Below are 15,651 nucleotides of genomic sequence, written 5' to 3'. Positions count from 1 at the left end.
AGTCAGCCGCCTGGCCCCCCGCCAGGGAAGAGTCATTTTTTCCTCCAAAAGAAAGTGTTTAATGCTGCTCGCAGGCCCTTCCAGGAAACCTCAGCGGGGAGCTGGAAAAATAGGAGTCTGCAGCCCAGCCGGAGCTGCGCATGCTCCGGCAGGGGGGGACACAGCTTGGGGGCCAGCCCCATTGCTGTCTCAGTGGCTGGGGTCCCTCTCTGCCCCCAAAATCTGGCTGCCCCATTTGGAAAGGTTTAAGGGGTGCAGCTGGCTGTGGTGTTGGGGCTGCCCCAGGAGTGGTGGGACCTGGGGGCCTCAGAGCTGGGGTGCAAGGTTGCTGGTGGTGATGCTGCCATGCCCTGGCTGCCCCCCAGCCTTTCGGGCCTCGAATCGCAGGGTCGGGGTGCTGGGTGCCTCCCTGGGGAGGAGATGCTGCGTGTTTGGGACTGGGCAGAGGCGCTGCCTGTGCGGGAGCTTCGGGGCAGCGTCTGGCAGCGAGGAAAGGTCTGGGGCAGATCCACCTGGGCTGAGAGAGGGAAGGGGAAGGAGAGAAGGGGTGGGAGCCTGCCTATAGCCAGGGAAGAAAATGTCAGGGATGGGCGGCTGGCTGGATCCGTGCATCATCTGGGAGGAGAGCGCATGGGGAGGGGGAAGGTGGGTCTGCAGTTCATCTGTCCTTCACCCGTGGGCTGAGTACATCCATCCAGCTGGAGACATGCAGAGCTACGAGGCCAGATCCTGACCCCCTCCGCCCATCCTCCTACGGTTCCTGGTGCATCTCCCCCACCCTCCTTGCTCACCTCCCCGGTGCCGTGTGGCCCTTCGGGGCCAGCCGAGCCCTGCGGAGCAGGCGGTGAAGCGACAGCCGACTGTGTGGGCAGCCCTGGCCCTCACCAGCCATGGAGGGGAATTGCCAGGAACGATGCCTGGAGCCGGGGGGGGATTTTGGTGGATCCCAGCAGAGCAGGCGGTGCTGGCAGGGCAGGGCAGGACGGCATGCGGAGCTGGGGGCGCGGGGGCATGGGCTGGGGGGGTCTGGCTCCAGTGTCTCTGCATGGTGGCGCCCGTGGGATTGCGGAGGGTGCCGAGGAGACGGTGATGCTGGTCGTTAAGCGTTCTGGCGGCACGGAAGAGATCGAAACCACCGGCTAATGGGACCCATTAGCTCCGTGCAGAGAGCCAGCAATTGATCTGGGGTCTCGTGTTCGTTTCTCCCCTTGCAGAGGTTGGGCACACGCAAGGGCCCCTGGACGGGAGCCTCTACGCTAAAGTGAAGAAGAAAGACTCCCTCCACGGCAGCACCGGTGCCGTCAACGCCGCCCGCCTCCCGCTCTCGGCAACACCCAACCACGTCGAGCACACGCTCTCGGTGAGCAGCGACTCAGGCAACTCCACCGCCTCCACCAAGACCGACCGGACCGATGAGCCGGGGGTGCCCGGGGCGCCCGGCGGCCAGGCGGTGCTGAGCCCCGAGGAGAAGCGGGAGCTGGATCGTCTCCTTGTTGGCTTCGGCTTGGAGAGCGCGCCGCCCATGCACAACCACGCGCCCGGCCCCGTGCCGGCGCGCCTGCCTGCCATGCCGGGCCGCCACGTGGTGCCGGCTCAGGTGCATGTCAACGGGAATGCTGTGGCACTGGTGGCCGAGCGGGAGACGGATATCTTGGACGATGAGCTGCCCAACCAGGATGGGCACAGCGTGGGCAGCCTGGGCACGCTCTCCTCCTTGGATGGCACCACCACTGCCAGTGAGGCCGGCTACCAGGAGGCACCCCGGGTGGGCAGCCTTTCCTCCCTGCCCAATGGCCCCTCGAGCTGCAACGGGGCCGAGAAGCTGCTGAAGGAGGGGCTGTACGATGGCGAGCTGCTCTCCAACGGCGGCTACCCTTACAACAACCAGAACGCCCTGATGGGCCACCAGCTCCGCGACCCGCTGCCTCCCTTGCGGCCCTCAGCATCTGCTCAGGACCACCTGGCCGGCTACCTGCAGCGCCCGCCGGGCTCTCACGCCCCAGGCTGGCTCCAGCCCCAGCCGTTGCCCGGCTCCCAGCCCTACCTGTACGGCTACGACCCCGCCGGTGCCTACCGCTCCCGGTCCTTCCCGGCGGTGGACACTGCCAAGTACGACACGACCCCGGTGCTGCCCCAGGCTCCGGCTCGCAGCACCAGCAGCCGGGAGGCCGTGCAGAGGGGCTTGAATTCCTGGCAGCAGCAAGGAGGGAGCCGGCCACCTTCCCGGCTGCAGGAGGGCGGCGTGGAGAGCCACAGCCCCAGCATCTCCAGCTGCAGCCCCCAGCCCAGTCCGCTGCAGCTGGTGCCCCCGCACAGCCACAGCATGCCCGAATTCCCCCGGGCGCCCTCCCGCCGGGAGATCGAGCAGTCCATCGAAGCGCTTGATGTCCTCATGCTGGACCTTGCGCCTGCCGTCCACAAATCGCAGAGCGTGCCTTCCACCTCCCACCAGGACAAGCCGGCGGGACCCCTGCTCTCCTCCCTTTCAGCCCAGCCCATTGCTGGTCTCTACGCCCGGCCGGCTCCACAAGTGGTCCAGCCGAGGTCCTTTGGCACCTCCGTGAGCCCCGTGGTCTCCGAGCCTGGAGGCAAAGCCTATTCCCCTGGGGAACCGGACTATGGGGTACATGAGTACCGGGAAACCTACTCGCCCTACAGCTACCAGCTGGCACCGGTGCCGGAGCCGAAGAGCTACAGCCGTGCCCCGGCCGGAGCACCGATGGGCATCCTCCCTCTCAGCACCTCCTACAGCCCTGTGGGGTCTCAGCAGCTCCTCGTGTCTTCCCCGCCTTCCCCCACCGTCCCGCCACAAACCCAGATGCCCCCCAAGGGACTGGAGAGCTACGAAGACCTGTCGAGGTCAGCAGAAGAGCCCTTGAATCTGGAGGGCCTGGTGGCCCACAGGGTGGCAGGTAGGATGCTTTGATTCCTTGGGGGGATGGGGGGGACCGCGTGTCCCAAGAAGCTGGAGCCTACGGGGGTGGTGCACAGTGGAGCCAGGGATGGGAAATGCGGCGACTCCTCGTCCGTGCCGGATCCAGGCTTGGGGCTGGACCACCCGCCATGGGGGCATGCCGGGCTGGGGACAGCCTGTGTCCCTCTCCTTTGCTGAGACCCTCCCCTTGCAGCTCGCCGTCTGCAGCAGCATCGCCTAGAGGTGGGGAGAAGGGGTGGCCGAGGGGGTCGGGCCCCCCTCCTCACCCCTTTGGGGTAGGGGACTTGTCTGTCCCCTGCGGTGGGGGCACTTGCTGGGTCCTGCAGAGATTTCTCCCTTTCAGGGAGAATATGGCTGAGTTTGGGAAGATGTTTTCAGCTCTGGCTGAGGGTGTCCTGCCTGGACCCTGCCTTGGACATGATGCTCTCCCTGCCTGGAGCATGCTCTGGTGTAAGGTCCCAGCAGAGCACTTGCCTTGTGTTTAACATAGCTGGGCTCCTCCCTGGTTTCAGCTCCCGCTTTTCCCCCAGTGCGGGGGGGAAAAGCTGGGCTTGGTGCTCAGACCTCCTCCCCGGTGCTCATGCCTCCTTCCCGGGCAGCTGGGGTGCTGCTGGAGCGGGGGGGCTAGGGTGCAGGCTGACAGCAGCCTTTCTAGCCTGGTGGCCCAGCAAGCTTGGCCCCAGGTGGTTTGAAGCTGGACCTGCCCTTGGGGTGGTGGCCAGGGGCGGGGAAGGCATTTCCCAGCCCTGCTGGAGGGCTTTGGTGCAGTGCTTGGCTGGGTGCAGCGCCGAGCATTGGTGCCGTGGCTGGATGAAGGTGTTTGTTCCGTGCCGTATAGGGGAAACGGCGTCCTGCCCTGACTCCCTGCCCTCCTGCGGCTCCGGCTTGGGGGCTTTGGGGACGCAGAGGGTCCCAGCCCCCCTGGAAGGAGGTGCCGTGGCCCTGCGGCAGCTCGGTGCCCTCCCTCCCCGCTGCTCCGGCTGCAGTTGTTGAATTGCGGAGTGACATTTGGGAAGGGCTTGGGGCTGTGGCCAGGCTGGGGGCCAGCTCGTGATGCTGGGGCTTGGCAGCTCCATCCCTTCCAGCTCTGCGCTCAGTCCAGAAACTCGCCCGGCATTAGAAGGAGGGGGAAAAGGCTTGGCTGGAAAAATCCAACAGCACCAACCTCCCCGGCGCAGGGGCTGAGTCACCACGGCACCGGGGCGGGGGGCAGGAGGGGTGCCAGCGGCGGGGAGGGGGACGTGGAGGGGTGCAGAGGTGGGGGCAGTTTGCATCCATCCGAACCCGACCTCGGTGGCCCAGGCCAGATCCACAGAGGGCTTGCGCAGGGGGTTTAAACAAACCCAAGAACACACGGATGCCCAAGCTGTGCTGTATGTCTGGACTGAATATTATAAGGAGCAGATCCCCCCACAACTATGGAGGGGAAAAAATGGGGTGGAAAAGAGGAGAGCCTCAGGAGAGGAGGAGCAGTATTCGCAGTGGGTGGGAAATGGATGTTTGATGGTGTCTACCAAAGAATCCATCCCCCTCAACCCTGGGGGCCAGGTCCACAAGGCTGGGCTGGGGTGACTCTCATCCCCCTGCAGCCACTGGGCGTCCTGGGGAGCAGAGGTGTCCCGGGGACGGTCCCTAGCCCGTGGCCACCTGTCCCCACTGGAGCCTGGCCGTCTGTGCCGAGGCGGGGACAGCGCGGGCGGGTGGCCTGACCTCCGGCAGGAACGAGGTGTCCCGAAGCCAGTGTTGGGAGGGGATGGCTGATGGGGACAGTGGTACACAGACGGGTTTGTTTACATTCCCTGCTGCTATAAATTGCCTGTGTGTCCTGGTACAGCGACGAGGAACATCTCACACCTCCTCCGTGCCCGGCAGGGGAGTGCTCCTGTTCCCGCTGGTGATGGAGGAGAAGAGATGGGATAGGACAGCACTGGCATCCCCAGCGCCTTCCTGCAGAGAGGAGCTGGTCCTGCTGTTCGTCTCCCAACGAGGCATCTGGGGTCATCCCTTCTTGTCCCAGCCCCGGGCATCCTGTGATGAAGGGGACCTGCACGGTGCCGTCCCCAAGAGAACACTGATGGGGCATTTGCGGTGTTGCACAAGGCCATGTGTGGTTGGGAGCCACCGCTGATTTCCCATTTGGGTTTAAGCGGTGCCTGGAGCCAGGCCATTTGGGTGATGGGAAAGCAGTTCCAAGCGGGGTCTGAGCTCTCTTGGACCCCAAGTGACCTCAGGCTCATCTGTTGGAGCCCTACTAATATTTTCTCTTGTTTTCTCTCTCTCTCCCTATTGTATCTCGTGACATTTGTCCTGTCTGTCCCTTCCTCTCCCCATGGGGGACCGTGTCTGTCCCCTGTGACCCCCCACCCTCCTTGCACCCCCTGTCCTGGTACGCTGGCAGAGTACAACGCCAAGCTCAGGGACCTCAACAAGAGCACCAAAGCCCCCCGTCCTCCTCTGAACCAGCAACGGTCCTTCTCCTTCTCCGGTTTGTTCATTCCACCTCCTTCCTTCCTTGTCCTCCATCCTTCCCCATCCATCCTTCTTCCATCCCTCTCCTCCCTCCTTCCTTCACATCCTTCTTTCCTTTTCCCTTCTTCTCTCTCCTCCTTCCTTCCCCCTTATTCCTCCTTCCTTCCCTATCCCTGCATGCTGAATGCTCTGTGTGTTGCATGGATATGGGATGGAGGGAGGCTCGGGAGACCCTCCCCATGCAGGCTTGATCCCCTTTCTCAGCAGGGCAATGCTCAGGGCCCCCCTTGACCTCCTCCAGTGATGGGGGAGCCCCTGGCCCTGGGTGCAGACTCCCCTGCTCACGCTTGATTTTGCATCTCATCCAAGCCTGGCACTGCTCTCTGGTGGGGTTTCATTGCTGGGCCGGATCCGGACCCTCGCTCCAGCGTCTGCGAGCTTTGCCCGGGCTGTGGCTCACCCCCTAGGGAGGCAAGGGCTGGGGCGCAGCTCCACGGACCCCTGGTTCAGCCAGCTCCTGGCCCAGCAGGATCTCACCTGCCTCAGTCCGGGGGTTTCTCCCGTGGGTCTGTCTGCAGCTGGGGGGTGGGCGAGAGAGAGCCCCTGGCTGTGCTCGTTTTGGGGTGAAACATAGACGGCCACATCAATGAAGTGCCTTGGGAGGAGGGGAGCAGTAGATGTATCTGTGCCCGGCAGGACGGGGTGAATTGGGCCCTGGAGGAGAGCGGTACAGGGCAATGTCTGCTGCTATTCCTCGTGCAGGCAGGGAGCGGGCTTGCATGTCTCTTTTCCCTGGGCATTGTGTGTCCCTGTGTGGCTTTAGCTGCTGGGTGCCGCATCCCGGGGGCCATGGGATGCTGCTTTGCTCTCTCCTCTCCACCGCGGGGGCATCGCCTGGCTCTTGCCTGGCAGCAGCTCCAGCATCTCATGCCCAAAAAGCAGCTGCCTCCTGATTTGGCCCAGAAACCTGCCTCCCCAGCCTCAAAACCACCTGGGTTTAAATCCCTCCTGTTTCTTCCTCCCCCAGCTGTTGTGCTCCTGCCCTTCCCCAGCCCTAGAGCTGTGTTTAGTCCAAGGGCAGGACTTTTCTGCGAGAGGGTTGCTGCCAGGTTAGGGAGTTAAATGGGCAGCAGAAGGGGTGGCAGTGCCAGAGGTGGTTGGGGCGAGGGTGGGGAGCGGGGTGCAGGCTGCTGTTCCCCCTTTGTGATGGGGACCCCCCCCTCCCGCAAGCCGGGCAAGGCATCCCTGGGAGGCTGGTGGCTAAGAGAGGCTGTACGTCTGCCGAGGGGGCACAGTGAGCAGGGGGAAAGGAGAGTTTGTTTTTCAAGCGTAGTTTCCAGCCCATAAATCACCCAGGGGGTTGGGGGAGCTGTGATCAGAGCCTGGGTTTCCTCCAGGCTTTGCTCCGGGCGGCCCGTGAAGTTTCCCACTCTCAGCTCCCGAACAATGAGTCCCTTTTTTCCCTTCTCCTCCCTCCCCTCCCCGTGGCCCCGGCCGCTTTCCATGCCTGGGGAGCAGAGCAGCCAAAGCCCGGTGAGCTCCTGGGTGTCCCGACAGGCCAGATACAGCACCCTGGAGCTGGGTGACACAGCCCCAGCAATGGAGCGGGGGGTCCCACGCTGTAGCTGTGTGATGTGCACTGACAGCCGGGCTCTGGCGAGCTGCTGCTAGTGTTTCCCAAATGAAAAATGCAAAGCAAAGCAGGCGTGCGTGACTCGAGGAGCCCGGTCCCTGCCTCTTCACAGCGCTTGGTCTCTGCAGCTCACTTTGGGATGGGCTAAGGGATGCTCCTGGTGACGCTCTTGCAGCGTGCAGGACGCCCCACAGTGCACAAAGTGGAGGGGTGAAAATAAAATATAAGGGTTTGCTTTATTTTTCCTCCCCCATTTTGTTTCTATGCTCACAACTCAGGGCTTTGTTCCCTTAAAGCAAGGAGCAAGGAAAAAGATATAGGGTGGCCCTATACGATGCTACCCACTGCCACTGCGCCTGCAGGGCGGCTTCCCAGAGACCCTCTCTGTCCCCCTGTCTCCTCCACGGGCCTTTTTAATGGCTGTCCCCCGCGCCGGCGAGCACCTGCAGAAGGGATCGGGGAGTTGTGTTTCAAAGCCGCTCTTAGTGGAATTTTCCAGGCCGCCTCCGCGGCTGGAGCCAGCCCCGTTGGCTCGCGTCCCCTGCCTTGCAGCCCGGACGCCTCTCCCCCCCGAGCTGCGATTTTATTGTTGTTGCCGTTCACTGGGCTGATTATTTAGAAATGCACCCAGGCCACCTCCCTCCCTCCCGCGCTCCCAGCCCTTTCCCCGCTCCCAGCCCTTTCCCCGGGGCCGGAAAAGCTCCGGTGCGGGTGTCGGAGCCGTGAAGAGGGCAGGTCAGCGGGTGCGAGGCGTGGGTCCCGCACGGAGCCCCGGGGAGCGAGGGGAAGCAGCTGATGGCTGGTTTTCCTCCGCCAGCCCGTGGGAAAGGAGTTGGTGTTTGAAAAGTGCATTTCCTGGAGCATGATGCTGGCCTCTTTTTTTTTTTTTTTTTCTTTTCTCCCTTTTCTCTTTTTTTTCCCCCAATGTCCTGGGCCAAGGGGAGTGTGAGCACTCCCCAGCTCTGCGGGAAAGGTGGAGGGGACGGTGCTGTCACCTCTGCTATTGGGGCTGAGACCGGGGTCACCCCGCTGCCGTGTGGGTCCTGGGGAGGAGCGGGAGTCCCACGGGGCTCTGAGCTGTGACCGGGACAGTCTGTGTGGTTCCCCTGCACCGAACCTGGCACCATCGTCCCTGAGCCCTAATTAACCTCTTCGTCAGGCGAGATGGAGTGGGAAGTGTGTTTGGGCCCCACTGTGTGCTGGAAGAGTTGGAGTCGCACCCCTCATCCAAGCCCCTCTGCCCTGCGCTGGCTTTGTCCCCATTCCTGGGCTTTATTGCCAGTGGGATCTACCAGACCCCGACAGCCTGGAGAAACCCATTCTCCCGTGGTGACTCGTTTGCTCCCTTCTTCCCCCTGGGGTCTTGGAGCTCCTTGGCACTGCCCCAGGCTGTGGTCACTGGTGACATGTGGTGCTGGAGTCCGGGAAGGAGGTTTGGGGGGAGATGGAGAGGAGATGCTGATCTCCCCTTGTAGGAAGGCTTCGTGCTGGGGGTAGGAGATCAGCAGTGGTTTGTTGGGGTTCCCTGCACCATCCCTCTGTGGACCCCCCCGACCCAGTGTTCCCTCTGCCTTCGGGACTCACAAAAATGCGCTTTTTCCACTGCTGTGGTTGAAGCTGCCTGTGGATGTGGGAGCGGGGATGCAGCCGAACGCAGCTGCCCCGGTGCTGGGGGACTGGGCCCTTTCCCACCGTGACGCTGTCAGGAGGTCCCGGTCCTCGCCGGCTCTGCAGGGCCGGGGCAGGCAGCGTCCCCTTCTCCTGGCTGGCGGGGCTGGGCTGGCTTGCTGGGCTGCTCACAGGATGCTCGTGCCCCTCGCACCCACTGCTGGGGGATGCTGTCCCTCAGCCCAAAACTCGAGGTGCTTGGGAGGGCTAATGCAGTGATCCAGCCACTAGCCACAATCCTGCCTTGCTTTTTCACTTGTCCCGGGACCACTGCTGTGGGGTATGTCTGCTCCAGCTCAAAACTGACCGTGCTGGTCCGGGGGTTAGATGCAGGTGAGTGCTGAAGCTGCCATCTCTGCCGGGCAGAGCCCCCTCTGTGGCACATGGCCCTGGGGAGACCTCTTGGATCAGCCCCGGAGCATTTCCTGCTGGTCCCCATCTTAGCTGGCGCCTCCTCACCCATCTCCCACCCTGTGCTTGCCCCGCAGGGGTGCAGTCCCGGGAGAAGCCCCCAGAGGAGAGTGCCATCCCTGCCCGCAAGCGGACCCCCAGCGACAGCCACTATGAGAAGAGCTCACCGGAGCCCAGCTCGCCCCGCAGCCCCACCGTCCTCTCGCCCGAGGTGGTCAGCACCATCGCGGCCAACCCTGGAGGGAGGCCCAAAGAGGTGTGCCGGGGTGGGGGGGGAGCTGGGGTGGGGGGTGGCTGGTGGGGTGCAGCCACCTCTGGGGAGGGAGAAGGCTTGGAGGGGAGCATGGGACTTGTAGCATCCATGGCATCCTGCAGGGTTGGGGCTTAGTGATGCTTTTGGTGGTGGTGGTGTCCTGGAGGGTCGTGCCTGTCGTAGGAATGGGACTGACCTTTTCTCCTGCTCTCCCCAGCCTCACCTCCACAGCTACAAGGAAGCCTTCGAAGAGATGGAGGGTGCCTCTCCCACCAGCCCACCCTCCGGCGGCGGTGAGATTTCTCCCCCCACCCCAGCCTTCCCTGTCTCGCCACAAACCCCTTACTCCAACCCCTGTAAGTGCTGCGGCTCCGGGAGGCGGAGGGGCTTGGTGGGTGGCTCTCGGCAAGCCAGAAATTCGCCAAGGGTCAGACAGCTCTGGGTTCCAGACACCCACCGCCACGTTAATCACTCCTCCTCTCCATCCTCCTCTCTCCTCCGTATCCCACCACTCCATGCTGCCATCAGCATCCCACTGCCATCAGCATCCCATGCTCAGCACCCTCCTGTTGGCTTTTTCGCACCCTCCACTCACTGGGGTGTTTCTTGGATGGGATCCCAGGGCAGGATAAGGATAAGAGGCAGGGTCCAAAAGACAGCATCCTTTCACCCCATCCCAGTGCTGCACCTCCCCATCTTTCCTACCGGCACGGCAAGAAGGGCAGCGAGGCTGCGGTAGCAGGCAAGCCAGGGGGAGGCAGGAGGGACAGAAGACCAGGAGGGGGCTCGGGGCAGACCCTCGCATGCTAGGCCACTCCTTGCTCGCTGTTTCCAAGGCAGGAGGGGGAAAAGGCTGGGAGATGCCAGCCCTTTGCATGCAGCTTGTCTCTGCTCCTCCGGTGCGGCATGCCTCCTTTCTGACTAACCCTGACTGCGCAGTTGCGGTGGGTTTGTGTGGACCAGGTTTGTGTGACTGCCTTGAGTGACGAACCTCGATGAGCAGCCTCATGTTGGCACAGCATGACTTGGGCTGGACCAGTGCAATGGAGCAGCTGGTCAACTGGGAAACCCATCAAAAAGATGGCAGCCCTTCCCCCCCCCCCCGCTAAAATCACTTTTGTAGGCTGGATGCTGAGGGATGCTCTAGGGCTGGGGATGCTCGGGCTGGGCGCAGCCCCCTCTGATGCCACGTCCTGGTCGCAATGGGGCCGCCTGCCCCCCGTAGCTCAGCCCATGGGGCTGGAGGCTGTTTCCTCCTGTGCTGTTGCTGCTCCTCCCCTGCAGCCCGCTGGCATTTGAGCCCTGTCTCATGGGATGCGGTGACTGGAGTGTGGGAGCATCCCAGGGCGTTTGGCAGCTCGGAAATGGCCCCGTTGTTCCGGGAACCCAGAGACCGTAGCCCTGGGGCAGCAGCTCCTTGGCTGTGGAACAGTAGCTTGTTTTGGGGGATGAGTCACTTGCAGAGGTGATGGGAACAGCCTGGCTGGGGACGTGGCCCAGAGGCAGTGCTTCTTAGCCAGCGCCAGCTGGGGAGGCCTGGGAGGTTTGAAGCTGCAGCTTGCAGGCTTCGCCAAATTGCCCTCCCAGGGGGATGCAGGAGAGATTCCCCTCCGTGAGGAGACAGCAGTCCCGGGGGAATTCCTGGCCCCAGGAGGACCCCGCTGCTTGTCAGCCAGCGGAGGTGTGAGCTGACACTGCGGCTTATGGCCGACCAGATTTGGGGAAATCAGACACCCACCGGGGAAGGCGCTGCCATTTCGGTTTCCCAGGGACTCGGCTGCTCAGCTGCTCCAGCCCCAGGCTGCTGGGGGGACCTGGCATCGGGGTGAGGGTCTGGCTTTCGTCTGGAGCACCCACCACCTGCTGCCTCCCGGCCTCGCCACGGGCCCTGTGCCCGTGCCACCGGTCAGGGACGTTCACATGCTGATGGAGGGATGTGCCCTCCGGTCCCTCTTGCTGAAGATGAGACCTCGAGGTCTCCCCCAGGGAGATGCAGCATCAGGGAGATGGGTCGAACCTGGGGGGCAGGATGGGAGAGAAGATGCAGTCGGCTCGGGGAGGTCTGCCCTGCCCCGTGAAACCCTGCCGCCCCGCACTGCTGGTGCATCCATACCATAGCCATACATACATACGCAGCTCCTCCTGGTATGTACGTATGGGCACAGGGGTACAGACCTGCCGTTTGCATTGCCACCCCGCAGGGAACGTGCTCCGTGTGAACATCCTCACCCACCCGTCGAGCTGCTCTGGAGGGCGGGGGGCTTTTTGGCAGTCTCGCTGCCCCTTTCGTGGGGGTGATGAGCTGCTCTGGGACAGCCCGGTCCCAGCTCAGGCAGACGTGGGAATCGGCAGAGTGGGGTTAAGGTTTAGGAGCGCTGGGTTGGGGGGCGGCTGCTCGCACAGGGGCCATGAAAGAGGCTTCATGTCTATGGTGGGACCATTCCCTAGTGGGGATGCTGCTGGGAGATGGGGTCTGTGCCTGCCCTGGAGGGAATTTCCCCCTTTCTCCGTCCTGCCAGCCCCGCACGCAGCCCCCAGTGGGGCAGACTGCTTGTTCCTGGGCACCTCCCGCTCTGTGTGCATCCCCAAATGGAGGGGGATCGGTGCCATTCCCTGGGGTGCTGCTTCACACAAGGGCTCTTCCTGGCAGCCCCCGATTGCAGCTGGTGGGTGGGATGGGCCATGGGGGCTCTGAACCCCTGGGCAGCGACAGCTCCAGCCTTTCTGAAGCTTCATCTCCCACCCCACCACTAACACTCTTGTGTCCCCCGTGCTGACAGTGCGTTCTCCCCCCGGCCTGGCCAAGACCCCGCTCTCAGCACTGGGGCTGAAACCCCACAACCCGGCTGAGATCCTGCTGCATCCAGTGGGAGGTGAGTGCGGGCACAGGGGCGGCAGGCGGTTTTGGGCGGGGTGGGCATCCGTGAGGATACCCCTGGAAGGGTCCCCTGACTGGAGAAGGCACTTCTGCCTTCCTTTTGGGGCCAGGTAGCCCTGGGGTCCTTGTCACCTCCCATGGGGACTCTGGGACTTTGTGAGGGTGGGGGACGTTGGTGCTGCCCTGGGGGGCTCAGCCCAGCAGGGTCTCTGGTGGTGGAGGCTGGAAAACCCTGGAGTCCTGCCTCTTCCCCAGCCCCATACTCCTCCCTCCCTCACCCCCTCCATCCCTTCTCCTCCCCAGCACAGCTGGAGAGGGTTTGCTCTCCCGGAGCCCAGCCTGTCAGCCAGAACAGTGTCCAGAGCCCTCTCCATCCCGGAGAGCAGTCCCCGGGTGCAAAGGCCCTGCTCTCTTGGGGACATGTCCCAGAGCAGCCTGCCAAGCCAGACCTTGCTGCCCCCCAGCACCTGGGGCCCCTTCCTGGGCCATCTCAGGGCTGAGTGTAACCCCCCCAAAGCCCGGCTGAGCCTGTGGGGCACGGCTTGGCTGAGCCCACCCAGTGAGACCCTTCTCACTCTGCCCCAAGGGCAAGCTGATGGTTTTTTGGTGCTTGCCGGGTTTCTCGGAGCTGACCTTCATGGTGGCTCCCCACTGTTCCCTCTTCCCCACCTGAAACCAGCCCCTTGGGGTTTGGGCATCATCTCTGGGATGCCCAGGTGGACCCTGGGGGTGTCCGAGGCCAGGGGCTTGGTTTGGGGCGCAGTGTTGGGGAGGTGTGGGGCTCTCCTTTGAGCTCTGTGTGCCCTGCCTGAGTAAGGCAAAGCTGCTTGACTCGGATTTCTCTTTCTTTCTGTCTCGCACCTCCCTTCTTCCTCCTCTCTCCGCTCCCATTGCTCCCCTGTCCCTCCGTCTCTCAGAGCTGGAAGGGGAGGTGGGCGGTGGCTCTGAAGAAGGTAAGAAAGGCTTTTCTTTCTCTGTCTCTCTTCGCTGCTCATCCCCACTGTTGGGACTGTTGCTTAGAGCAGGCTGTGGCTGTCTGCGCCAGCAGCCTTCCCTTTCACTGGCCCCCAGGGGTGTAGGAGCCTGAGTCTTGCTGGTACCGCTCCCTTAAGAGGAAGGGAACGTCATGCCTTGTGTTGTGGTTGGCTCCCCCAATGTCCAAATTGGAGCTGGAGGTCTGTCACGTTGGGTGGCGACCGTCCACGGGGGCTGAGAGCTCTTTGTCGGTGCGTGGCATCCTCTCCAGCGGCACGCCAGGGATGCTGGCTCGTCAGGGATGGCTTCGGACGAGCCTGGTGGGGGGCTGGGAGCAGCAGCCCTGGTTTTGGGCTCCTGCCCTCCCCTTCTGGCTTTGCCGCTGCCGTTCGGAGTGAAAATAAACCAAAGTGCAGCACAAAAGGTCACCAGGCGCAGAGGCCACCAGTGTGCTGCCGGCTCAGCCGGGTGGGCAGTGGCACAGCGCCGGCAGCCGGTGTGCATCCTCCGCCGGCCGTGAGGCCGCCCAAAATCCCCCCATCTCTCCCATCCCTGGGCTCTGCCTCTCCTGCGATGCTGAGGACTGGGCTGAGCTGGGACGGCAGCTGGGGGGTGGCTCTGCCTATGGGGGGGCACTGGGGGCTCTGGGGCGGCACATCTTCCGGGGGGATAGAGGCTTCGGGAGCGGCTGTGATTCCCCGGAGTGCCGCCAGCTATCTAACGGTTGTTGGGTGGTTTTGCTTTCTTCTTTAATGAAACTTTGGGCCCTCGGGGCCGGGATGGGGAACTGTGTGTTCAAGATGGGTTTTGGGGAGAGAATGTCTCTTGGTGAGTTTGTGACACTTCCCACGGCCCCGGGAGCTGTCAGCGTTTCTCCCCCGGAGTTCCCCAAAATGCACACAACCCAAACCTGAAGGCTGTGTAGTAGTGGAGAAAGTGTTTGCTTGAAGAAAATGTTCTGTTTCCAGAGCTGATTTTTCAGCAATGGCTTCTTGGGTACATTAAAGGATGTCTGGTGACCCCGTGCTGGCCAGGCTGAGTGGCCACCACCAGCCTCTTGCCCTGCTTTTGTCCTTCTTCCTCTTGGATAACATGATGGTTTTTGGGGGGGTTGAATCTGTAGTCCTGAGCAGGGGCGCGTGTTGTGGCTTAACAAAGCTTTGGCTTAACACCCTCTGCACCCAGCCACAGGCTCCACGAGGATCCCTGCCCTGCTGGGCTCTGCTCAGCTGCTCCTGGGGCCGGGCGATGGAGCAGGAGCTCCGGGCCTGGCTGCCACCTCCGAGGAGGCTTTAAAACAGCCCGGCGCAGTCGCAGTGCTGGGGATTTCTGGCTGGAGCATGGCCCTGCTCGGGTTCGGGATTCCCAAACGACGGCCCACCCCCCTGTGACTCAAGGTCTCTCTGTTCTCCCACTGTCTTCCCATCTCTGGAGCCTCTTCCAAGAAAATACTAGGAGGCAAGACTGATTTTTTCAACCTAAAAAGCCCCTGCCTGAAACTTCCCAGTTTTTGCTTCTTTCTTTTTTCCCCGTATTGAACCAAACAACTCAAGCACGTGCTTGACCCACGGTCACACACCTCGCTGTGGCACACGTGTGCTTGCACACGCGCTCCCCGTGAGCTGTCCCTGAGCCCCCCGGCTCCTGCCCTGCCTCGCTTCGGCCCCCACCTTTGCAGGAGGGGCTGGCATTTTCGCAGCCCTTTGGTCTTAACCTCTTGCAGGCTGACTCATATGTACTGTCTGGATAATTTTAGTCTGGGGTGGGGAGCTGGGGGAGAAAAGTGAGTAGCTGTGAAATTAATTTAATTACCTATGTGGCAATGAGTTTCTTGCAGCTGCCCTGGGCGTCCCCCTGGGCAGTGCCTCGTCCCTGTCACTCGGAGCCACGTGTCCTGCCTGGTACCCAGCCCGTGTTGAGGTCCTCGGTCTGGTTTTGGTTCGGATCTTTCCTGGGGTGGTTGAGCAGGGCTGGGCAGGGAGATCAGCCCAAGGGATGGATGACTCCTCCCGTCTGCAGGCGGATGGGGCACAGGGACACTGCAGGGGAAGGAGGGGGACCCATGGCAGTAATTTTCCTTGCAACTCCCTGGTCCGGCTCTGAACATGGAGCTGTGCATTGGCGTTGCTGGCTGCGAGCGGGCCGGCTTGCTGGCAGGCTTAGCCAGAGCCTGGCTGTTATGACTAATAATAATAATAATGTTTGTCATGCTAATTACTATTGTGGAGCCGCCTCAGGCACGGACAGCCTGGAGCTGGGGACCTGCAAGAATGCCCGGCCCATAGCGTTTGACGCCAGTGGGTCTCGCTTAGGGTGTTGTGCCCCGGCACGGAGGCAGTCGGTGGCACGTGCCAGCTGAGGTGTGACACAGCTGTGGGGGCACGGGGGGACGGGGCTGAAGCTGCAGCCCCTTCATCCGGTATGGCTTT

The 15,651-nt window shown here is 62.7% G+C and overlaps 1 protein-coding gene across 8 annotated transcripts in view; it reads left to right on the top strand.

Moving 5' to 3' along the window:
* TNS1 (tensin 1) overlaps positions 1 to 15,651 on the top strand; it is a 63,287-nt gene that overhangs the window by 38,943 nt on the left and 8,693 nt on the right. For 7 of the 8 annotated variants that reach the window (XM_072875304.1, XM_072875303.1, XM_072875305.1 and 4 more), the window contains 4 exons: positions 1,215 to 2,912; positions 9,194 to 9,372; positions 9,587 to 9,662; positions 12,150 to 12,242. In XM_072875304.1, the coding sequence (XP_072731405.1) occupies positions 1,215 to 2,912; positions 9,194 to 9,372; positions 9,587 to 9,662; positions 12,150 to 12,242 (2,046 nt within the window). The remainder of the gene's footprint in view (positions 1 to 1,214; positions 2,913 to 9,193; positions 9,373 to 9,586; positions 9,663 to 12,149; positions 12,243 to 15,651) is intronic. The other variant, XM_072875311.1, reaches the window with a different exon arrangement.

The sequence above is a fragment of the Ciconia boyciana genome, chromosome 10 (genome assembly GCF_034638445.1).
Source record: "Ciconia boyciana chromosome 10, ASM3463844v1, whole genome shotgun sequence".
NCBI classification, from domain to species: Eukaryota; Metazoa; Chordata; class Aves; order Ciconiiformes; family Ciconiidae; genus Ciconia; species Ciconia boyciana.
The sequence above is the reverse complement of the archived record's forward strand: the minus strand, read 5'-3'. Positions and strand labels throughout refer to the sequence as shown.